This window comes from Mus musculus, chromosome 2 (genome assembly GCF_000001635.26).
Source record: "Mus musculus strain C57BL/6J chromosome 2, GRCm38.p6 C57BL/6J".
In the NCBI taxonomy this organism is placed as follows: Eukaryota; Metazoa; Chordata; class Mammalia; order Rodentia; family Muridae; genus Mus; species Mus musculus.
Window position 1 is genome coordinate 21,180,495 of NC_000068.7, and position 24,897 is coordinate 21,205,391.

Below are 24,897 nucleotides of genomic sequence, written 5' to 3' on the forward strand. Positions count from 1 at the left end.
TGCTTTGGAGTGTCTGGGAGTCAGGTGCCCCAGTCTTTGACAGGCATGGTTTTCTGCACTGTATTCTTATCGTCACTCAGGGAAGAAAAAAACAAAACAGAAAACAAACAACAAAACAAAGCAAAGCCTCCCAAACCATGAAATGGTGAATGTTTTTGCTTTTCAAAGTCCAAAATTAATGTTCATGTGAAACACGTCCACAGTGATAGGATGATTGACATTACGGAAGACAGACCCAAGGTGCAGCTTCTGACTTTAATGGTTTGTTTATAAGTAGAACTCTGACAGTGGAGGAGAAAATTTTCTCTAGAGCAAGCAAATAATTCAACTATTCTTTCAACACTGCCCCTACATTTTCGGTGAAAACTTTATTCTCTTCATAGTCCTCTTTGAGAAGAGTGGGTTTAGTGTGATGGCCATGTGGCTTTTTTCTGTCCTGCAACAGTTGGCTCACTTGTTAGCGATGTAGATGATCTTGTGCTTCTCAATGACACTGATGTCGTGTTCCAGCTGCTTCATCTCTTTTTCCAGCTTCTGCTTGCGAATCTTCTTTGGTACAGAATCAATGAAGACCGAGAGGGATTGGAACTCTTTGTGCACCTCTTCCCAGTTCTTCTTCAGTCCCTGCAAAGGGAAAAGAGACCTTGACATAACAGGTAGACTGGAAAACCAATAAAAAAATTGCCCGTAATGAAGACTGGGAGGGTACAGATGGCTGTTGAAGGAACTTTGGGAATAATAACGTGTCCATTCTGGACTTGGCCACAATAACAGAAAACACATACAGAAAGCAGAGCCCTGCCCTCTGTCATCTGCTCCATCCCCGCTGGGAGCATTTACTTGCTTCACCGGCAATATGGCTGTAGCTCTATTTTCAGTGTCTTATATGTAAGTGCAGAGTTATGAGCATTGTGGAGCCAAGCTTATAGCAAATGCCTTGGTAAAAATCAATGATCTGAAAATTGATAGTCCCAAGTAAAAGTTGGTTTTGGAAATATTTTTTACACATTTATTAGGAAAGTTTTGTCTTTCTAAAGCACATATATGCACACTCATGTATATTTGCGAGTGTGCCTGGGCATGTATGTGCCCAAGTCAGTGAAAGCTAGAATACAATCTCACATATATCATGTTCAGGACCACCACCACATCCTTTGCAGCCCTGGAACTCAGGAACTTAGGTTAGCTGTCCAGTGGTCCCTCCCACTGCTGCCCCCTCCCCCACTGCCAGGATCTACCTGTTTCTTCCACATTCCTGCTAAGATCACAGCACATGTCGCCATGCCTGTCACTCTTACATGGGTGCTGGGGATCAAGCTCAGCTCCCCATGCTCACAAGGTAGACACTTCATACAACAAACCACCCCACCCCCACCTTCACCTCCTCTCTGCTCAGAAGTTTCTATTTTATCCTTATTCTTCAACATGGAGGTCTCATATTTTATTTAGTAAAATGTTATTGTAAGAAAAATACCAAAATTCAATTTTACAATGACCTTTTTGTATATCTTTTCAATATATTACAAAGACTAAATCATCTTCCATATAGTCAAGGGCTCCATACTTCCTGTTAATGTATTCTAGACATTGTTGGAATGTCATTAGATGTAGAACACATGCTAATTTAATAACATAGTTAATGTTTTATGATCTCTAAAACCAACAAATTTAAAATTAAGGATCTCTTAGGAGCTATAAACGCCATTTCCATCTTTGCCTGGCTACATTTCTCGCTCCACTACACCAGGGGCACCACTGACAGGTCTTAAACTACAAATTCAATTCATTCAGTGAAGTTTTACAAAGCAGCACTTTTCATTCATCATAGATCATTTTATTTACACACTTGTCTGTAACAAACTCTACTCCTGGGCGTAATGGTGGAGATAAGAAGATATAGCAGGAGCTTTCAGAGAAGCCAGCCTGTCTGAATTGGTAAACTCCAGGTTCAGTTGGAGACCCTTTCTCAAAAAATATGGTAGACAGTGACAGAAGTCACCCCCACATTGACCCCTAACCTCCACATATGAATACATATAAGTTGGTTTGGAAATATTTTTTATACATTAGAAAAGTTTTGTCTTTCTAAAGCACATATATGCACACTCATGTATATTTCTGAGTGTGCCTGGGCATGTATGTACACAGGTACACATGTGTGTATACGTGCAGACACAAAGAAAAAGTAAATTGCATGTCAAGAGAGAAAGAGCAAGCTTTGGAAGTCCACAAAGGAAGCAAAAGGATGCCACAAAAGAGCAGATGCCATGTGAATAAAGAGAAAGCCAACCTGGGTCATGTAGGCTAAGAAGAAACAGATGCCATTTCTAAAAGTTGAGCCACATAGGCAACAGGCAGTCCCACCATTAGGACAAGTCCAAAGCAGCATTCACAAGCTGTCATTCCATTTTGGTGAGATGGTGAGAAATCCCACAGTGTCATTCTGGGTGACTCAGGGCAACTAACAGGCAGCATCTTGAGCAAGATCCTATTAAAAACCAAGCTTCCTTGAAGTGTGAGAACAGGCCTAGCAGCTTTGGTTTGGCCTGCCACAGGGTCAGGGTGTGGGAAGTCTCTGGAGGCAGAAGTAGAGACCAGCAGGCTGGAGGCTGACAAATCCAGGCTGTAGACAACAGGAAGCTGGGCAGGGAAGTGCATGGGGAAGGATAATCTAACCCTGGAGGCCAGAAACAGACACAAATCAACAAAGAATCGCTCTGCAGTCTGATCAACCTCTGGACCATGATTACTGACTTGCACTGCCGTACAGCCCCAGAAACCTGATGTTTCAGGCATGGTCTGTATACCTAAGAGCTGCTTCCCTCCAACATGGCAGTTAGTACTCAAGAGTTCTTGCAAGTATAAAGACAGTTTCTGCTTGAGCAGATCGCAGTGCTGTGATTGCTTCTCACACTCCCAAGACATTTGGGAGAGATCTTCACGTTTGGGAGACATCTCCAGCTAGAACACTAGCTATCACAGGGATGCAGTACAGCATGTATGTAAAGGATGAGACAATTGCCTGGCCCACAGGCTGAAAAGTTACATGTGGCCAGCAAAGATTCCTGAGAAGAAGAGTAAAGCCACCAAAGTAAAGACAGACCTGGTGAACATCTGGTTTCTCAGTATTGACTCAGCAGCAGTGTAAAGCTGGGAAAGGAAGGGAGTCCACTAGTTCAACTGACCCTGCCTCCACCCCAGAACATATGTAAGTGTCAGTTTCTAATCTTCAAGGGCCTTCAATAGCCAAAGCAATTCTTATCAAAAGAGTGATGCTGGAGGACTCTCAATGCCTGATTTCAGACTATATTAGAGAGCTACAGTAACAAAAACAGCTTGGTACTGGCTTAAATGCAGATATGCAAACTGATGGAATAAAAGAGAGGACCCAGAAATAAACCCACAGAGATATAACCACTGAATTCTTGACAAAGGTGTCAAAAAAGAAAAAAAAAGACACATTGAGAAAGAGAGAGTATTTTCAAAACACGGGGCTGAAAAAAATGGAATTTCTGAGTGTGCAATGAAACTACTCAGATCAGTTCAAAATGCATAGAAGGGATCTTAAGGTAAGACCCGAAGCTTCGCAGTGACTGGGGAAGATGTGTGGGAAATACTTGAGGACATCAGCAGAGGCAACAGGACTGCAACAGCACTGTAAATGAGCCCAATGATTGAGAGTCAGGATACATGAAAGCAAAGCTTTTCTCAGGGTCTGCAGAGAGGGCTCAGAAGTTAAGAGGACTGGCTGCTCTTCTAAAAGGCCACGGTGTGTTTCCCAGTTCTCACACAGCGGCTCATAACTATCTATAACTCAGTTGTAGGAGATCCAACACCTCTCTGACCTCCACAGGCACCAGGCATGTATGTGGTATACACACATACATGCAGGCGAAACACCGATACTTATAAGATAAAATCAAACTGTATAATAGGCTTCTTCAGAGCAAAGGAAATAATTGGCATAGTGAAGACAGCTTTCAGAATAGGGAACAAAAATAAGCACAAATCATTCGACCTGGTCCATTGGCTAAGAAACAGAACAAATAGATCTCCAAAGAAGAAATCCAGAAGTTGTCTACTCGATAGCTGAGAAAATGTTAATATTCTCAGCCATCAACGAAATTCAAATTAAAACTGCTTGAGGTTCCCCATCTCACCCCTGATAGAATGGCTGCCTTGAGAAACATAAATGACAGCAAATACTGGTGAGGATGTGGGGGGAAAGAAATCTTTATAAGCTGCTGGTAGGACTGTGAGCTGATACAGCCACTGTAGAAATCGCTATAAGGGTTTCTTTTCAAGTAGAAATATCACATGACCCAGCTATATCACTCCTGGTTGGGTACCAGCAGAACTCATAGCCATCATGCTACAGAGATCTTTGCATTTTCCATGCCTATTGCTGCACTACTCACAATAGCTAGGAAAGGGAACAAGCCCAAGTGTCTGTCAGCAGAGCAATGGATAAGGAAGAAGGCGACATGTGCACAGCATGTACATGTTCAGCCTTAAAGAAACAAGATGGTAAGATTGGCAGCAATGGATCACTATATTAAGTGACATACAGAGGCTTCTAAGAACAAAGATCACATTTCCCTGATAAAGAGCACAGAGACATAAAAGTATACATATGTGTATGTGCATGCATGTTACATGTGTGTTCATGGGTTCATGTATGTGTGTGAGCGTGCTTGTGTGTGTGTGTCTCTATCATAGCAGCAGGGAAGAATCTCGAGGGGGGAGGGTACAGGGAAAAGGAACAGATCTTAAGCAAGGCAGCAAAAGGAGAGGGTAATGGACCGATGTGACAAGAGAGCAGAAGGGAGGTCCATTGTGTAGAAAGGGACCAGCCAGAGCAGGCCATCGAGTATGGGAGAGGCCAGTGGGGGAGGAGAACAAACTGGAGCAGAGTATATAGCCACATAGCATGAAGCACATCACGATTCCCATCACTCTGTATGCCAACTGTAAACACTGGTAACAAACAGAGGAGGAAATCAAAAGGACAAGAGATCAGTAAGAGGGGGAGAGACATGTGAAGACCATGAAGGGTTGGTATGATCAAAGCACAGCAAGTGCATTTATGAAAATGTTGCAATGATTTCCAGTGATTTGTATCACTATTTTGCTAAGCAAAACCAACCAACCAACCAACCAAAACAAAACAAAAGAACCAAAAAACCAAACCAAACCAACCAACCAACCAAACAAACAAACAAAAAGGATTGGAAGTATCTTATCTTATAAAATAATGAGGTCACAGTAAGTAGAATAAGAACTTCTTTGTGGGGAACAAAGAAGTCTCAGTGATTTACTTCTGTGTTTAGGTAAAGCAATGAGAAGCTAGGCTATGCTAAATAAGACACACTGGTTGGCTGGAGCAATGGGCCAGGTGACTTCTTTGAGTCAGACTGAAGCAACGATCTGAGATGCTGAAAGGTAGAAGCTGAAATCACTATACTTTAACTCTCTCAAGAGGGAGTCAGGTCAGAGACGCTTTTAATAGCACATGACATGGGTCCTGAAGAGAAGCCCTCAAAGAGACTCTGCTTCCCCCTGCTCCTTCATTATAGAACCTGAACATGTCTCCACAGTGCACCACAGGGCCACCTACTGCAGAGAGAAAATGTATACATTTATACACTTTCAAATATCAAAGGGGTTTCAAGCGAGTTGGGGAATATTTTCATATTACTTGCAGTCCCAGAAGCACATCTTTGCCCCCGTGGGCTTCTTTTTGATGGGTAGTTTGCTTTTAACTTCTAGAATGTACAATACTGTCAGGATCAAAGTCAACAACTAAGGATGGAAACTCAATATAATTTTGTATCATGTTGACGCAACCCCTTTGTTGTTTTTAAACCCTTTTTTGTCGTTGTTTACAAAAATGGTCTTTTATCCATTGGAGCAATAGAAATTTGTCTTTTTAACTTTTTTCATTTTTGTTTCTCTTGTTTTTGTACTCAAATAATATTATTTGTGATGTAAATTTTCAAATAGTGAGCTATGACCCATAAAAATTGCCTTTCACTTTCTGTGTTTGGCTCCTTGGCTCCCACACACTCTCTACCTTCCTGCCCTGCCTTGTGACACAGCTAGAATGGACTTCCTGCTTTTTGTCCTTCTGTCCTCTGAGTTTGAAGGCGCTCTGGAGGGAGGGAAGAGAGATTGTGCCTCTACCTCTTGCATCTACATTCCTGAACACACTTTCAGGTGTCCTGTACTGTGAGGTCTTTCCAGCTCATTATGTACTGAGAACACTGACGGTCCTTTTCCCCCCACCGCACAGCAGTCCTTATGTCTATAAATGTTGCTGTATTTCCCTCTCCCTGGTCTTGGAGGTCTCAGGGCCTTGCTGGTTCCCTTCAATGAACTTCACTTCTCTTTACCATTCCTTCCAAAACTCCCCTCAGAACCCCAGCTGAGTCCGTGTTCTGTTTCTCCACTGGAGCCCAGAACTCATACAACTTCCCTTTTACCCAACTTGCCTGTAGTAGGAAAAACAGCAGCCCAGGGTTTGTTAGGTGTGACTTTAGTCCTGACTCACCAACTTAATGATATGTGGCCAAAGGCAAGTGTACCAGTTCACTAGAGTAAGGACTGTGCTTATTTTGTGTGTTAGGCTCTTGACAATAAACACATAGATGTCCACATATTAAGGAAGGGATAAACACACAGGTGAACTGCTTATTATATTTGCATTTAATCTCCTCATCTATAGAGTGAGGTGTTTGGAATCAGGTGCAAAGGGACTGTTACTTGTGTGAAGAAGGAGCTCAGGGCACATGTGCAACCATTGTACCATAGAACTCTGCAGTTCTGAGTTGAGTGGGAAGCAAGGCTCGTCAGTAGGGCCACCATTAGCCTTATAACCGGGTAGCTATGCACTGGCTGGAAAGTAAGGCATTCCATGAAGGGTTTACTATGTTGCCAGTGAAGCATCAAATGGAAGTCCTGGGGTGACCTGAAGAGGAAGGCAAAGAATGTTTCTCCACTATGGCCAAAAGGCACAGGAGCCTTTGCACTCTGAGGAAGGCCTTCCTGTTCCTGTTTTCCACCCTCATGCAGTCCTGCAGGCATGATGATCTGGCCTTTGCAGAGGGATGCGCTTCCTGAAGACAAGTAATAATTGAAAAATAATGGGCTACGAGCCTTTTCCTCCACCAAATGATCTATAATTCTGCATTTCCTGCCTGCCGTGACTACCCCCTCCCTGTATATTTTCAAAACTCCATCATGTCGCCTCCAGAGAGAAGCCCTAGCTCTAGAGCTCCCCCTGCTGTCTAGGTGCTTCTTACTCTGCAGCTCCACGCAACAGCAAGATCTTTCGGTGCTGACAACTACCTTGGGCTTTTCTTAAGCTTGAGATCCACACACCTACAACACACACACACACACACACACACTCACAATTCCTGTCTATCTGGTGCATTTTAGAGATCGTGTCTCACTAATCCAATTAAAGCACTTTCTGTAGCAAAACTTGGATCTCATACCATTTGCGGTATCTTCATGGCTCAGGCTAATATTGTGTAGAGAATGGACATTTAATAAATCTTTATTTGTGCTTATGATTTCATCCTTTAAATGTTAAGTATCATAATTGCATATGGCCCATTTTCAACAGCTACTAATAAGATAAAGTTTGCTTTTTATGTTATGTGTGTGTGCGTGTTTGTGTGTGTTTGTGTGTGTAGTATTTATAATTAAGGGTATGTGGGTGCTATGATGCCTGGGGAGAGGTCAGAGGACAATGGCAGGTATTGGTCCTTACCTACCTTATTTGAGATAGGGTCTCCTCTATATGCCAGACTAATTGGCCCATGAGCTTCCAGGGACTTTCCTGTCAATCAATGCCTTCCATGTTCACATAGGGGCCCTATGCACAAACAAAACATGTACTACCACATTCCATGTTTTATGTGCCACAATCATCAGACAAGCTCGTTACTACTGAGGTATCTCCCCAAATGAATTCTCTTGTTTTATGAAGTCATTGGATACTGTCTTATAGAAAGCTTTCAAAATATATGTAAAAAGAATCATTATGCCACTTCTTTAAGGGTCAGCGTGGTGGCAGAAGAGGACAAGCAGGTGCTTAGTAACTGCTCTGTGTAAATGACAGTGTCACGCCCTGCTCATCTCTTGATGCCTCACACTTCAGATAGACCTCTTCCATTAAACTACAACAACGATATGTCAAATGGCCCATTTATTCAAAATAGAGGAACCATATGTGAAACCTAATATCCATTCACGCAATAACCTGGGTAGCTGAGTTACTAGAATGGAAAAGATACAGCTTGGAGACAGCTTCAATTATTCTAGAGCTCCATCTAGTGAAAAATAGCTCCGTTATGAGTACTTTAAAAAATAAATTTAGTGAATGGAAGTAACTATTTTCTCACTCTTTTAAAATACCAGTTTGTTGTAGGAGAAAGTGGGCTTCCTTACAACCTAAATGCACCAAATTGGAAACAAAATATTTTATGAATCTCTGTATTATGGCTTGCTTTTATTTTTTCCTTTCCCTTTTCAAAGAGTAAGCTTTACTGAGCACTTTTGCTAGAGCCCAAAGAGACTGCTTTGAGACAGTGGAAGCCCCGGCTTCAGTAGCAGGGCTGGGGGGTGGACGAAGAGTTAGAGAGGCCTGAAGCCCACAGGCTCACCTGCAGAACTGCCTCCCTTTCTTCGTCAGAGAGTCTCTTCATGGCCGCTTTCTTGAGGTTCTCCTGGATGTAATTGTCATACTCTTCTTGTGCTTTCTTCACATCCTCATTTCGCTTGCATATGTACTCAGGCGTGATGCCATAATCCTGCGAGGATTTCCAGAGAAAAAAAGCCAATCAGTTTCCTGTGAGCAGTCTTCTGTGTGTGAGCAGAGCAACTGGGAATTAGAGAACAAGAAAGCTTATTGTTTTCAATATTCAAGAAAAAAACAAACAAAAATGACCCAATAAACAAAAACTAGGCAAATTGGCAAAATCCAGCCATTACACATACACACTTACATGCACATACATGCACATGAGCGCACACATACGCCACTTCCAAAACGTAGAGCTAGTTCATTCTGATCTCTTAAAATAAGATGCTGGACCAGAAAGTTGGCTCACTGAGTAAAGGTACTTGCCACCAAGTCTTACAATCTGAATTCAATCTCCTGAACTCACAGGATGGAAGCAGAGAACTGACTTCTATAAATTGTCCTCTGACCTTCACATATGTGTATATACTTGGGCACGCACACACACATAACACACACACACATGCATACACACATGTACACACACATAATACACACATAACACACATACATCACACAACACACATAACACGCACACACAACACACATAATGTACACACACCACACATAACACACATACATAACACACACACATGAGAGCGAGTGAGCGAGCGAGCGAGAGAGAGAGAGAGAGAGAGAACTTGTAGCAATTTGTTTTCTCTCTTCTATCACCAGTGTCTCTTCTTAAACTCTAGACTATTTTTTAGACAGAGTAGCCCAGGCTGGCCTTGAACTCTTTATGTAGACCAGACTAGCCACAAATTTATAGAGATCCACATGCCTCAGATTCTTGAGTGCTGAGACTAACATCACCATAACCAGAAACTTTCACTTTTAGGTGTTGGCTTTTCTGGGGCTGTGGAGAAGGCTCAGTGGTTAGAAACCTTGCTGCCTTTGCAGAAGAGCTGAGTTCAGTTCCTAGCACCCACTGAGGTAGCTCAGAACCAGCAATATCTCCAGTTCCAAGGGAGATGTCCTCTTCTTGTAGGTACTGCAATGATATACACATGGACACATGTGCATATACACAGCTAAAAAAATAAAGTAAGTCTTTTAAAAAAAAGAGTTGTTTTTTTCTTTCTTGTATAATTTAGCTTGAAATCTCTTGAGTATCTCCGAGGTGCCTTCTCTCTCTCTCTCTCTCTCTCTCTCTCTCTCTCTCTCTCTCTCTCACACACACACACACACACACACACACACACACACACACCTGGCTAAATAAAAAAGACAAACCCTCTTAAACCATAAAAGCAAGCCCTTCCTGGGCACTAGGCCCACGGGGAGCTTGGCTGTGGCCTCTAAGGTTGATATGGAAGGGCGAGCTGCCTGTCTGGGCTCCTGGGATGCTCACAGGAACTGATGGTGAGGCCACTGGCTGTACTTCTTTCATATTAGTGAATGTAGTGTCACTGTCTAAAGGACTACAATTTCTTTGTGTTCAGTTTTCAAAACAGTATTTGAGGACATATTGAGTACTAAGAGTAATAGTGAACAGAAAAGTAAGGTGTCTTTCCTCATAGGATTCTTATTCTTGGGTAGAGAAATGTGTTCAGTCTACTTCAAAAGAGGAAAACACTAGGCATCTGTATCTGGGGCCAGGAAGATGGCTCAGAAGTTAAAGAGCACTGGCTGCGTTTGCAGAGGACCTGGGTTCAGTTCCCAGTACTCACATTGTGACTTACAACTATCTGTAACTCCAGTTTCAGGGGATCTAACAACCTTTTCTGGCCTTCACAGCACTGCTCACATAGACAGAGATACATGCAGGCAAAATACTCATTAAAATACTTAGGCAAAGTACACATAAAAATAAATAAACCTAAAAAAATTAAATGACATCTGTATTGATTTTCTTCCCTAAGCAACATGGTATACCAATGATCTATACAGCATTTGCCCTATTATATTGGCTACGTTAAGATATCTAGAGACTAAGAGTAAAGCCCATAACAGGTTATGTATGTTACATACATCTACTAAGCCATTCATATGAAGGCCACAAGTATTTGTGGATATTGGTACCCACAAGGTACCCCTGTGATACTGAGGAAGAAGACTATAACATGTGCACATGCTCTGATGTAAACAAGGGCTAAGAAGGGTAATATGAAAGGGAACCTACTGAAGATAAAGATCCCAGGGAAGTTATCTCCCAGGAAGCAGCCGTGAGGGCTCTGGTAGTCAAGGAAACAACTTATAATTCTCAAAAAGTCATCCCCTGACTTCTGCATGTGAGCTGTGGCACATGCTCCATAATAAAAAGATAGTTTTTTAAAGGTTAGATTATGTTTGGGATGTTATGTTCAGGAAAGGGACCAGTGTAATGCATTTTAGGAAAATAATCTGGCAAATGAGCAAAAGCTTTAGTGATCTTATGGGTTGCTACAAGCTAAGTGGCTGGAGGCTGATGAATGGTGTCACTAATTGTTCTATTATAATGTTTATCCATTCTGGCCATTTTATTAAGTGCCAGACATTGTCAGGTACTTAGTACACTTAATGTCATTTAATGCTCACTATACCCCTGTGGTCGATTCCATGGCATGTCACAGATCCCAAAGTTAGCAAGCAGCAAGTCAGAATTTGAAATGCTAGCTCGCTGTTACTGTGACACACACCATATGCTCATTCATCTTTCAGTTTGTCTCCACAATCTCAACGCACAAATGACATATAATTCATTTAGAACCAATGAGGGGGTGGTCTATTTGTTTTTCCCCAAATTGTATCCCTTTATCATCTGATACTGGTTGTTGTTGTTGCTGTTGTTATGATCTTGGCATAAGCTAAAATCATCTGGGAGGATAGAAGCTCAATTGAGAAAATGGCTTCATCAAATTGGCTTCTAAAACAAGTCTATTTGGGCATTTTCTTGATTAATGGTTGATATGGGAGGGCACAGCCCACTGTGGGTGGTGCCATCCCTACGCTGGTGGTCCTGGGTTTTATAAAAAAAGCAAACTGAGAAAACCATGGGAGCAAGCTAGTCAGCAGCACCCCTCCATGGCCTCTGCATCAGCTCCTGTCTCCCCATTCCTGGGTTGAGTTCCTGGTCTGAGTTCCTTCTGTGATGGACTATAAACTGTAAGACTGAATAAACCCTTCCCCTTCTATGTTGGTTTTGGTCTAGCACATAGGATAGTAATAGAAACCAAACTGAGACATGGTGACCTCCACTACTTATCATGGATTTTTTTTTTTTTGAGTTAACTCTGAAGTTGACCAAATAAGTCTGTGAAGAGAGACAGCAAGAGAACAGCAAGTGTGTGCTGCCTCTGTGGCTTGATAGACACACACTCTCACACTCTGTGAGCTTTATATTTCTGTGATGGAGGATACTTCAACATTTTTTCAAAAAGAAAGTGTATTAACATGGGGAGCACAAACAGGGACGGCACAGAGGAGAGGCAGTGTGTGCAGCCCTTGCTGTCACAACAGATCAATAGTGGGTTGGAAGTGACTTGAAGGAGCCAGTGATGGGACAAGAACCATGGAATAAGTATCCCGAGAAGCCTTAGTAATGTTCTCAGCACGAGGCCAGCGACCCGACAACAGCTGAGTTCTTCCGGAGGTGATCTTAGCCTGCTGGACAAGACAAATTTCCCAGAGAATGGGCGCTGTGCTCTGAATATGGCCTGGAGCCTGTTTCCACTTCTACACTCATAGGTGGTATGCAGCACATCACTGGACTACCTAGATCATCCCTCACGGTTAGAGTTCACCCTCCCTCCTCTCCCCTCCCCTTTCCCATCTTCTCCCTCCCCTTCCCTCATCCTCTCCCCTTCCCTCTCATCTGTTTTTCCTTCTCTTCTTCTTTTCTTTCCCTTTCTCCTTTTCCTCTCTCCCTCTGCTTCTCTATTCCTTAAGCGCGCGCTCTCTCTCCTTCTTCCTTCCTTCCTTCCTTCCTTCCTTCCTTCCTTCCTTCCTTCCTTCCTTCCTCCCTCCCTCCCTCCCTCCCTCCCTCCCTCCTTCCTTCCTCCTTCCTTCCTTCCTTCCTTCCTTCCTTCCTTCCTTCCTTCCTTCCTTCCTTCCTATTTCTTTTCTATTTCTGGTCACAACTAACTACTATTTGTTATTAATATTTAGGACTTTGCAGCTTATTTTAGTATGTGTTCACACATACTTTTATGCTCAACAAAGTATAGAAAATAGGATAAGATTTAAGTATTTTTCTTTGTAAGTTTTTTTTTTTATTTAAAAAACCTTCTCTTTTTTTCTTTTTTCTTTTTCTTTTTTTTGAGACAAGGTTTCTCTGTGTGGCCCTGGCTGTTCTGTAACTCACTCTGTAGACCAGGCTGGCCTCAAACTCAGAGATCTGCCTGCCTCTGCCTCCCAAGTGCTGGGATTAAAGGCATATGCCACCACTGTCTGACAAAAACCTTTTTACTAATTGCAAACTACTAATTTACTAATTTTACAAATTTACTTTTTACATAATGTCTAGCAAATAAAATCCTGTCCCTCCCTAATGAACACCTTTTCAGGTAGAAATCAATGATCCAAGTCATTAATCCCTTTACAGAGCTTTCCCAAAACTCAAATAAAATAAATAGGCTTTTACTAAAATAGTAGCACAGGTTATTTTGGAGAGATTGAAAGGATGGGTCTCTGAAGCTCTGTGTGCTTGTTTCTTACCCCGGCCCCATGTTGATGCAGGTGAATGACTACATCTCACGGCCTCCTGAAAGGTCCGTTCCTCCAGATTTACAGTAGTGACCGCCTTTAGTGACATTTTTACCTCACTGATACTTAATATTTTTAGAGACCGCTGTAGTTATTAAGTACATTAGTAACTAAAATTGAGGAAGACAGCAATAGTACTTTAAATGTGAGCCGCACACAGACCACAGAGCGATGGGGACGGGAAGACGCGTTGTGTGTCCAGGGAGCACACTGTATATCTATCTCAGGGAGAACACTAGCTCTCCGCAGGACTTTGGAATCCATCTCTTACTGACAAACAAGGGCTACCTTTTTGTTGATGTACTTGGGGAATAGCCCTGAAGTTTCAAGGTCATGCTTATCTCCAGTTCTTTTGTCAACATAAATCGGCTTGGGCTTTTTGGCCACGCCCATGATGACGTCAGCTGCATTTGTGTTTATGAAGTTTTTTCCACTCTGTATTCCCATAACTGGATGATCGGTTCTCAAGGGCACTGCAGGCTTCTTGGGAGAGCACCTATTAAACTTTTTTTCTGTTAAATATAACATTTCATTGTTAATGTTCAAAAGTAAACATTATTGCTCACTACTGTTTGGGACATGCAAATATGTACCACTAATATTGAGGTTTCATTATAACATATATAAATACTTAAGGTGAAAAAAAATTCTTTATATCCAAAAGTTTACATCAAATATGCATTGCTTTCCATTTGTCAATAGTACTTCTATAAATGTACTTAAACAGAAAAAATGTAATTAATCAAAATACAGAATTGAGCACAATGTAATAATTGATTTGTTGTTGAGTTACAGCATAAAAAGTAAGAGTGTCATAACAATAGATCATTACTACAGTTCTGATGGCTACTATAAAGGCTATAGCCACCCATATTTAGTTTTACCACTTAAAATAAGCTTATTTTCAGCACTCTTTCAGTATGAACCAGAATTATTTTTAAGAGAAAACTATAACAAAGCCCTTGAATAAATTAATAAAACTTTACATCGGAAGCCCAATAATCTCTGAATATTTTCACAGACACTATTATTACTACAATGAATAATTACTACGCACTCAATGCACAGTATAACAAGTAACAGGTCACCAGTACGACCAAAATTCCCTCTTCCTTCCTTCCTAGTGTGTCCCACCATTCTAAGGGAGCAACCACCAGACTTTTTATTCTCTCTGTTCCACATACTCTTCATGAAAGCAGGTGAAACTGTTTTGTCTAACAGTCTTTCTGGTTCAACAATTCCAGCCAGCATTTTTATATCGTCACATCAACATGGCTTGCCTATTCTAAAATGTAAAACAATTAAAGTTTATTTCTAAGAACTAGAACAACTACTCCTTGTCTTATTCCAATCTCAACTGTACCAATAATTACTGTGGTCTGAGTTTATTCACTTCTGCACTAGTTGACTCTGTTTGTACAGTGATATTCTGGGGCGTTCACAAGAGAGGTCTGCTTAAACGTGGTTTAACCAAAGGAAAGTCTTTGTTAGCTAGCTGGCTGGCGATAACACTGGGTGTTCCGGATCCTAGTGTAGCCTCAAACTTTTCTTAGGGTGAGCTTTTAATCATAAAAATCATGGGCTATGTTGACATACTTCAGTTAACAAGAGCAGTTAGCCAGAAGCAGAACTACAGAAGCCAGAAAGCAAGGTGAGCACATTTAAAGACTTTCCAAGAACTACGGACTTTGATAGATCAGGTCTTTGTTTTAGTTCTGGGAGGTGGTCCTGTCTACAGGCTGAGTTGTATGACCTGGATGGAACTTTTATCATGGAGTCAGTCATACTAAGATCTGGGGACCTGTTAGAAATGAGATTATAGTACTTCCATTTTCAGGGAAAAATAAAACCCATAATTATTGTTAAAGTCTATGGGTTGGACTACCTTCTTCTTGGGGCTGACTTCTGCCCCTCCAGAATTCACATATTAAATCTATAGATATAGTACCTTAGAATGGGAACGTTATTTGAGGGTAAGGTCTTTTAATGTTATTTAGATAAATAGAAGCTATTAGAATATTTGTTAATTCAAGTTAGATATTGGTCCAACTGGTAATAACCATTATAGTTTTTATCTCTTAGAAAAAGGTCTGAAGCTGGGTGTGGTGGCACACACCTTTAATCCCAGAACTTGGGAGGCAGAGGCAGGAGGATTTCTGAATTTGAGGCCAGCCTGGTCTACAGAGTGAGTTCCAGGACAGCCAGGGCTAAACAGAGAAACTCTGTCTCAAAAAACCAAAAAAAAAAAAAAAAATAATAATAATAATAAAAATCTGGAGACAAAATGAGGGGCACCTTGCCCATCAATCAAACACTATACCTGGGGTGCTAACCCTTTTTTAATAAAATCTTAGTGTTAAAGATACAAGTCAGTTCCGGATGCTGAAGCATGGGTGTTGAAGCATGGGCCTCTTTGGATAGGTCAAGAAGTAACTCATGATGCTTGTCCCACCAAGAGTCTGTATAGAGTCAAGTTATCATTGGCCACTATATTTATTTTCTATTTCTACTTCTACTTTCTCCTAATCTTGCCAAACCCCACTCAGTATTAGGTAAAGTTGCTGTTGTCTGTGTATATTTAATATTCATTGATGGTAATATAATGGTAGCTAAATTACCAGCCAAGAATCCTAATTTTTCAAACAGTAAGTGATTTAACCTACTTGGTGGTAGTGTTTTTTCCTTGGAATGCTTCTTTAGAAAATCCTTGGGGGAAGGTATCTCTACTTTTGCAGGTCCCATGGTTTTCATTGCCGTTTTAAATTTCTTCATGTCATTTTTTATAGTTGCTCTAAACAGTGATGTATACCTGAAATTAAAAATTAAAAATTGTAGCATTTCTATTTCTAGTGCAAAATACTTAAAGATTAAAAACAGCCACCAAATTCTGCTTTATAAATGTCTATATTGATAATGGAGAGTGGGCATAAAGATTAACAATCTGACATGGCATCCACTACACTTACCCACACTGGGCTAAAAGAGGGACCAGGGCAAAGGTATTTATTTGTCTCCGTATCATCCTTTGGCTATCCCTAGCATCAGTTGGGCTGTCTCCTCCCTCACTGCTGATCTTAGTTATTTGTGTGTCTCCCACCCGCAAGTCCCAGCCAGTTAGTCTTGCTGAAAGTTTACTCATCTTCACAATGATCCTAAATTTTATTGATTTTCTCTAATGGTGACTTCTTGTTTCATTTCAACATTTTCCCCACTGTTCTTTAGTATTATTTCCCAAAATTTTTTTTGAGGTATAATTTTAACCAAGTATGTTTGGTTTTAAACTTTTGGGACCTTCTGAGTGTTTAGAGCTATAAAATTTCCTCTAAGTACTGCCTTGGCTGCCTCCCAAAGATCCCCAAAGAAAGGAGATCTTTTCCAGGCTTGGGGCACACACCCTTAATCCCAGCATTTGTAAGACAGAGGCAGGCAGATCTGTGATTTTGAGGCCAGTGTACTCTACAAATTGAGTTCCAGGATGGCCAGAGCTACATGGAGCAATACTGTTTGCCCGGGGTATAGTGGGGAAGTTAGGATATCTTTCATTTTTATGCATTAAATACAGTTTATATTGCCTTCAAATAGAAGTTTGCTTATGCTTACTCAGTTTTCACAGATTCAGAGCTCCCAATTATTTTTAACTGATTTCTAATTTATTTCCACTGTCGTTGGAGAATACACTTCGTATGACTTCAATCCTTAGAATAAATACTCACACTTCTGTGTATACTAGAAAGGTTGGAGCCTGAACAGAGTACAACTAGACTCTTGACTGAAGAATAGCCCTCCCTGTCTCAGCGAAAGGTCATCCTCTTTTACCCAGCACATAGCTTTAGGAGGGACACATATGGGGTGGGCTGCTAGTCAGATCACTGAATCAACCTGTTTTTGTAGTTGATATCTTTATTTTTAGAGGGATTTTCTCATAAACTGCATAGAAATTTTAGCCAAGTACTAATCACTTTTATTTTGTATGTTTGTGTCACTTAATTTTAATGTGCTTTTTGGGCTATATTTGTGGGTTGAAAAGATGACTCAGCAGGTTGAGTTTGCCAGGAAGCCTAGGGACCTGGTTTTGATCCCTGGGACCACAGTCAGAGAGACAGAATGACTCCTGAGGATTAAAGAAAGGTATGCACTGCCCCCTCTAATTTATGTCCTTAGCTTGACAATGTTGTGTTCTCTTTTCTGATCTCTAATCTCCATGTTTCATTTTATGTTGTTGCTACCGTGTCTTTAGATTCCTGCTTGTTACTGTGTCTTGAGATTTTTGTTTGTTACTGTGTCCGCAGATTCCTGTTGGTTACTGTGTCTTCAGATACCCATTTTCTTTATGAGTGGCTTCCCTGTTGCTGACCCCATCCAGTGTGCTGTTTTCATTTCAGACATGGTCATCTAGAAGATAGACTTGCATCTTCTTTCCCCTTTCCTTTCTCTCCATATCTTAGTCTTACATTTTTCTACCTCTTTGATTGTGATATTTAAAATGGCTGTTTTAAATGCCATTGTCTAGCATTTTATTATTTGTGCCATTTCTAGCTATTTAGATTGACCACTTCTCTTTAGGTTATAACATATTTTCCTGGTTCTTTGCATGCCTGTTCATTTCTGTTGTTTTATTTTGATTTTGAGACAGGGTTTCTCTGCTTAGCCCTGTCTGTCCTGGAACTCACTTTGTAGACCAAGCTGGCCTCCAACTCACAGAGATCCCCCTGCCTCTGCCTCTCAAGTATGGGGATTAAAGGCATGAGCCACCATACCTGGCTTGCCTGTACATTTTTTATTGGATTTCAAATATTGTGAATTTTATCGCGTTAATTCCTTACTTTTGTCTTTTTTTTACTTTAAAAATGTTTTAACATTTCTTTAGTTTGATTCTAGAATGCAGTTATTATAGTCCAAAAAATTAGTCATTTTAAGGCTAGATGTAAAGTCTTTGGCTTTCTAGCTTTGTCTTTGATTCTGCTCTGCTTCTGAGGCAATGTGTTCTGTGTCTAAGGAGACCGCACCCCTCCGGCCGGTGAGTGGATGAACTTTTCAGCACTGTTCTTTCTGAGGTCATTTTGGTGGTGTTGCATTTCATCACACATATGCACTGTCAGTCAAGGAGCACGAGGACATCTCAGGTAGGTTTCTGTCCCTCTCTGGACACTTCTCTCCTCTCTGGTGCACTGTTCTGTGAGTGCTAGCTGCTTTGTCTTCCCAGCTCTTAGGTCTCTTAATTTTCAGATAATCAAGGGCTTTGTTTTCTTTCTCTGGACTTTGGCCAGGATGTTGTCCCTAGAGTGTCTGTTAGGGCAACTGTAACTGCATGCTTGCCTAAATCCTTTCCATTGTTCAGGAAGGACTGACTGCTCTGTGCTGTCCCCTGTCCGGTGTTTGAAAACCTTTGTTCCATGTGTTTTTTCCTGTTGTCCTAGCTGTTCCTGATGAGAGAATAAATCCCATCCTTACTTGGAAGTACACGTTTGACTATCTTTTTTTTTTTTTTTAATAAAGTATTTAAAAAGGCTGGAGAGATGGCTCAGCAGTTAAGAGCACTGTCTGCTCTTCCAGAGGTCCTGAGTTCAATTCTCAGCAACCACATGGTGGTTCACAACCATCTGTAATGGAATCCGATGCACTCTTCTAGTGTGTCTGAAGACAGGTGCAGTGTACTCATATAAATTAAAAATAAATAAATAAATAAATAAATAAATAAATAAAATCTAAAAAAAGAATCAGAGAGGAGATCTCTGTAAAAAAAATAAAGTATTTAAAATATATTTCTTTTTGTATAGTACTCAATAGCTTTAGAAAATCCTCAGAACCTGATGCTGATGTTATTAAAATTCTATGTGTAATATCTACCCAAATATAGATTTATCAAAATGTTTGTACTAATATTGTTGGAAGAAAACGCATCAAAGTATCTTAGGGATGTGGAATTTGGGATAGTCTGTTTTCTTCCTGATCTGTTCCTAATTTGGGTTTTTAATTTTTGACCATCTCATATTTGTATAAATTCACTCTGCTCACACCCCGTTCCCCACCCAGTCATGCTGTGTCTATCAGCTTGTATTCTCTGCTTGTGTGACTATACCGGCATGTATGCAAAACCAAGCTGTTCCTAGGCTTTAGGACCTTCCCTCAACCATGAACTCAGTAGCTGGGAACATGATGGACATGAATGAGTCATAGACAACTTTCGGAAGTGATCTTCAAGCCTGCGCCTTAAAGCTTTTGCGGAAGTAGGCAGAGAAGGTTTGGCAAACTAGGATGCTTTTTTAGCCTCTGTCTTTTTAGTTTGGAAATTTGTGATTCAATACTTTTTGTGTGTGTATGAATTGAAAACATGCTCATTGGTTAGACAAAACTCTGATATTTGTCGATAAGTAACAATTTTTGTGCCAAATCAATTAGAAATGAATGAATTCAGGTCCCTTCCCTTCATTTTTTTCAATCAGTTTTCCTGTATAAACTCAGTACGTGTTTGTTTATATGCATTGCAATGCCAATTGGTGCTGTCTTCTTTCTTTTTTATTCTTTTCATCCTTTTAGTGTACGTCATCAATATACTTAACTGCTTATATCCATAATTAAGTATTTCTTTCATTTTGGGGGTTTTATAACTACATCATCTCACCCTTTTCCCCTTCCTAACCATCACATATACCCCTCTTGCTCTTTTGCAAATTCATGGCCTCTTTTGCATTACTTGTGACATAAATTATGTGTGCATGTATATGTGCAGCTGTATTTCTTAAATATAATAAAATGTTATGCCTTTTCATGTCAGTATATAGAAAACTTGTTCTTTTAAATAGCTACATTCCATTGCATTTTGGAAATTGTGCAGCTTCATTATAAAGACGGGGCAGGTAATATATTTTTTAAAAGATTTATTTATTTATTTTACGTATAGGAGCACACTCTTGCTGTTTTCAGACACATCAGAAAAGGGCATTGGATCTCATTACATATGGTTGTGAGCCACCATGTGGTTGCTGGGAATTGAACTCAGGACCTTTAACAAATGACAAGCCATTGCTCTTAACCGCTGAGCCATTTCTCTACCCCTGTGGCAGGTAATTTTATTAACTGGACCTGTTTTTTACTTACTTTAAACTGGGCTAGAGATAACTTTTATTTTGAAACTAAAATTGTCATCTTCAATTAACATACTATAATTATTTTATTGCCAATGAGCATAGCATCATAGTCCATTTTATAACATATTAAAAGGATACACATTGCTTAAATGTGCTGAAAATTTGAAAGGACTTTAAATTTTCCTTGTAATGAATGAGAGATCTGAGAAGCCACAGTATGCGTGTGTGTGTGTGTGTGTGTGTGTGTACTTGTGTGTACTCATTAATTTAATCAATTTTAGATTAATATTGCCTCTTGAGCTTGAGCTGTCTTAGAAAGTCCTCCAAATTATGTCTTGAGAATTTTACATTTAGTTAAATACTGCATAAGTTCACTCACAGACATTGGAATGATTTTTTTCAGTTCATCCTATTGATTATATAGGGTAATTAAGTTTTCTAAATTAGATGAAATTCTACTCCCAGAGTAGTTAGTTGTCACCGTTATGCCCTGTACTTAATTTATAGCCATTAATGCAGGTCTATGTCATTGAGTGTAGTTATGGTAATTCTTAAGCTATTGAGAAAAAATACAGTAAATTTCAATGCTGTCAATATAATCTAGAGTTCTGCTTATGGTTATTGGGGCTAGTGCCACATATTGAAATGATGGTAATATAGATACATCAGGCTAAAAAACATACGTCATGAAGGTTAATTTTGCTTTTTTGTCTTCTCTTTTCTTTTAAAAATGACTATTAGAAAATTTTTATTGTATTTCATTTCTAATGCACTGTGTTGGCCTAAATACCAGAAAAATATGTCCAATTAAACTGAAGAGCAACATATCCATTTAAACTGCTTTCATTAAGCTATGCTGGCAATGGAGCAATATCAGGGTAACAAAACATGGCACATGCCATGAGAGAAGGATAATGACCCTGGCTCTCATCCTACACTGTGTTCTCTCTCCAAGAGCCATGAGAAGGTATTTATGGTTCCCCATAAAGAGAATCATACTTCTGCTCAGCTACAACTTAACTTCTGCATATGATGTTGTAACTCGGACATTTCTTCCTTTGTGGATAACTGACTGCCTTCTAGTAGCTCTAAGTCAAATCTGAGTGAGACAGATTCAAGACTTCTGAGTACACAGTCATGTTCTATGTCATTTTGAAATTACATTTACTTTTCTGTCACTATTTTCTTTTTCTATGCTTCTCATCACAACATATCTTATTGCATGAGAAGAAAACAGTGTATGAGTACTAAACAGTATGGGATACATAATAAATTATCAGAAACCAAAGGGGAATGCGCTACTGAAGCCAAGGCACACCTCTAGTTTCTTCCTGTTATTTGGGCAGTTACAAGCTGATACCGCATTGGACCTTGTAGTCAGACTGCTGTCAATCTCTGCTCTTGTCCTTCTTACCTGCCTCAACTAAAACAATGCTAATCATCTGATAGAGTTCCCATTGGAATAGGGATGGTGAAAAAAGCAGTATAGTGCCCGGAATGCCAGACCGACTAGTAAGTTGGACATGACTCTGTGGGTATTATCAGTTGCCACTGTAGCTGTTGACATGTATATTGGGTTAACATTTTAAAGTAAATCAATGTAACACTGTTTTTCCAGAGTCTTGGGTAAGATAAAAATGCAGTCTTACGTCCAAAATTTTTGAATTCTGGTGAATCTAATAAACTGACCTAAGTTCCTAACATTGTTACTTCTCTTATACAGGGTTGTTTGCATAGAATGGTAAACCTTGTTCTCTAATGAAATAAAGTACTGAACAGGTTGACTTATCTACAGATTTCCTTGGCAGCTAATTTTAACTGGTAGTGTTGGCACATTTCCTCTCTCCAGTGGTTTGCCTGCAGAATGCCAGTGAGGCGTGCCAACAGTTCTGACTGTATGTTATCTACAGAAGTGTGGGCGAGAGGCAGTGATGTGGATGAAACATGTCTGCTGCAATTTTTCTTGCTGTCAAAATTCTGTTTGCATATTATGTCCTTCTCTTCATTTATAAGGCAGAAAGCAAAAACTGATATTTTGAAGTATCTCTTCCACTCATTTATTTGAAACTTCCATTAGGGTTTTAAGTAATATATTTCTTTGCAGTTAATCAACATTTTAATGCTCTATTTCTGTTCGACAAGAACACTTCTGTTTGACAAACATGGTGTGGCACATCATGTTTGGGATCAGTTAGTGATCAGTCTCTGCCAGTGCCTTACAGGTGTGGCAACCTCTCCAAGAACTTGGATTATAATTCAATGATGCAAGAGGGACTCGTACATTTAAATATCTTCTTGTTATTAAGCATCTTAGTGAGAAGACTAAGGGAAGAAAGTTTGTAGCAGTGTGGTGAAGAAACATGATGAAATGTTTTATCATGCTTTAAAACAACAACAAATCAGTAGCTTGCTTGTGTGGCATCTTGTCAAAATCATAACAGGATCATTTAGGGCACCCCCTTTATTCCTTCTTATACTAAGTCTGTCTTGTAATTATTTTTTAGGAATAAACCAAGGAATTTATAATTTATGCTGTCACTCTAGCATGCGCAAGAATACTGGGGCACAGTTAGACACAGAACAGGGGCCAAATGAATCCCCTTTAAAACAAACAAACAAACAAACAAACAAACAAACAACAAACTTCCCAGGTGCATTAAAGCTCTTTACCACTTAACAAAATGCTGAACTAGTAGAATATCTTAACATCCAAACTCAGTATTCCATAGAAGGCAGTTTCTTCCAGTGTGCTACAGAGAGGAGGAAGTTTATCTTCAACAGTACATAGGAATTTTGGACCAAAAGTTGATTCAGCTACAAGTAATGTGAGCATTGCAAACTCCACACCGGTGTCAGCATTTTCATTCCTCCCCAGAGATGCCCAGCTGATAAGCAAGGGAAATACAATATCATGATTGCTCTGATATAAGCTGCCTATTCAGTTTGAGTTAAAATGGAAGGACCTACACTTTGCTGTTACCACTCCACGTCATAAAAAATTGGCCATTACATTTGGAAGGAACCTCCGAATGTCTACTTCACTTATTTTCAAATCAGAAAACAAGTGCAAATTGATTGTAGACCTCCACAATAATAATAACTGGTAACTCTTGATTTTTTTTTTTCTTGGTTGTTTGGTTTTAGAGACAGGGTCTGTCTTTGTAGCCCATGCTAGCCTTGAACTCAGATTCTCCCCATCAGCATCCTGGGTGCCGCAACAGGCATGCGCACCTGAGTGCTGGTTCTTTTAAAGTGGCTGTGACTTTCTTAAGTCAAAAGACAAAGGTAAATAACAGAAATCACCAACTCCTAGGAGGCATGGGACTGCCCTCTTCTCTCAGACTTCAATACAGTTTACAAAATACCTATATGGCCAAGTATCTGGGACATTTATTTTGAAGTTTCCTTTTTCAGATTTGGAGATTTTCAGAAATATAACAAACACATAAGAATTTCCTTCAGTTATATATTTTGGAATTTCCATCCATCCAACTGTACCCCTTTCATTAAACCACAAGATCTGTAAAAATCCTAGACATACTCTCTAGTCCATCATTTTTGTTAAACCAATTGAAATACTGAGGCCTAGAAACAAATGAGAATTCAATTTAGACACAAATTACGGGAGGCAAAAGAGTGCCTAAGTCAAATACAACATTGAGTTCCTAAATTAAACATCAGATTTCCTAAAACGGACGGATAAAACAGATTTTTCCCCCTCTTTTCAACGACATGGAATTTCACATTATACACAGCACCTAAAACCAAATTAATAATTGCATATTAGTGGGGGGCTATGATCATAAAATGGACGTCTGACAACACTAGCTCACTTTTTTTTTTTCTCTGTGAAATATGAAACGCTATTTAGATTTGTCCACCTGGTCTTAAGAAGTTGCGACCCAAGATTAAATGTAAAAGTCAGCCCCGTAAGTCTTTAAAAGAGGTCAACGATCTTCCTCTGGGCTGAAGTCATCGCTTTTGCTTACCCACATACCTAGGATGCTGGGGCGGCTCCTTCAAGTCACTGGGTATGAGGTTATAAATACTCTCGGAAGTGCAGGGTGAGTCCATGGCCACCAAGGAATTCCTTAACAAGTACTCAGCTTTTTGGCTCACTTTCCCACTGTCTCAACTCCTTCTCTCACCGCCTTTTTCTTTTCTTACTTTCTTATCAAAGAACTAAAATTTCTCTTTCGTGTAATTTCCCTTTGACCCTTTCGTAACAGTCCCTTTTTCAGGAAGAAAATAATTCTGCTCCGAGTCTGTTTAGCGTTGTTGACCACGTGGTTGCTAAGGAAACAGTTGCTAGGAGAC

The 24,897-nt window shown here is 40.1% G+C and overlaps 1 protein-coding gene across 1 annotated transcript; it reads right to left on the bottom strand.

Moving 5' to 3' along the window:
* Positions 1-236: 236 nt before the first annotated feature.
* On the bottom strand, positions 237-24,871 carry Enkur (enkurin, TRPC channel interacting protein). Its single transcript, NM_027728.2, has 5 exons — positions 24,578-24,871; positions 16,156-16,301; positions 13,781-14,004; positions 8,673-8,819; positions 237-624 (listed from the first exon to the last, which is right to left on the bottom strand). Exons 1-5 carry the CDS (start codon positions 24,652-24,654, stop codon positions 451-453), a joined length of 768 nt encoding a protein of 255 aa, NP_082004.1. The 5' UTR covers positions 24,655-24,871; the 3' UTR covers positions 237-450.
* Positions 24,872-24,897: the final 26 nt, after the last annotated feature.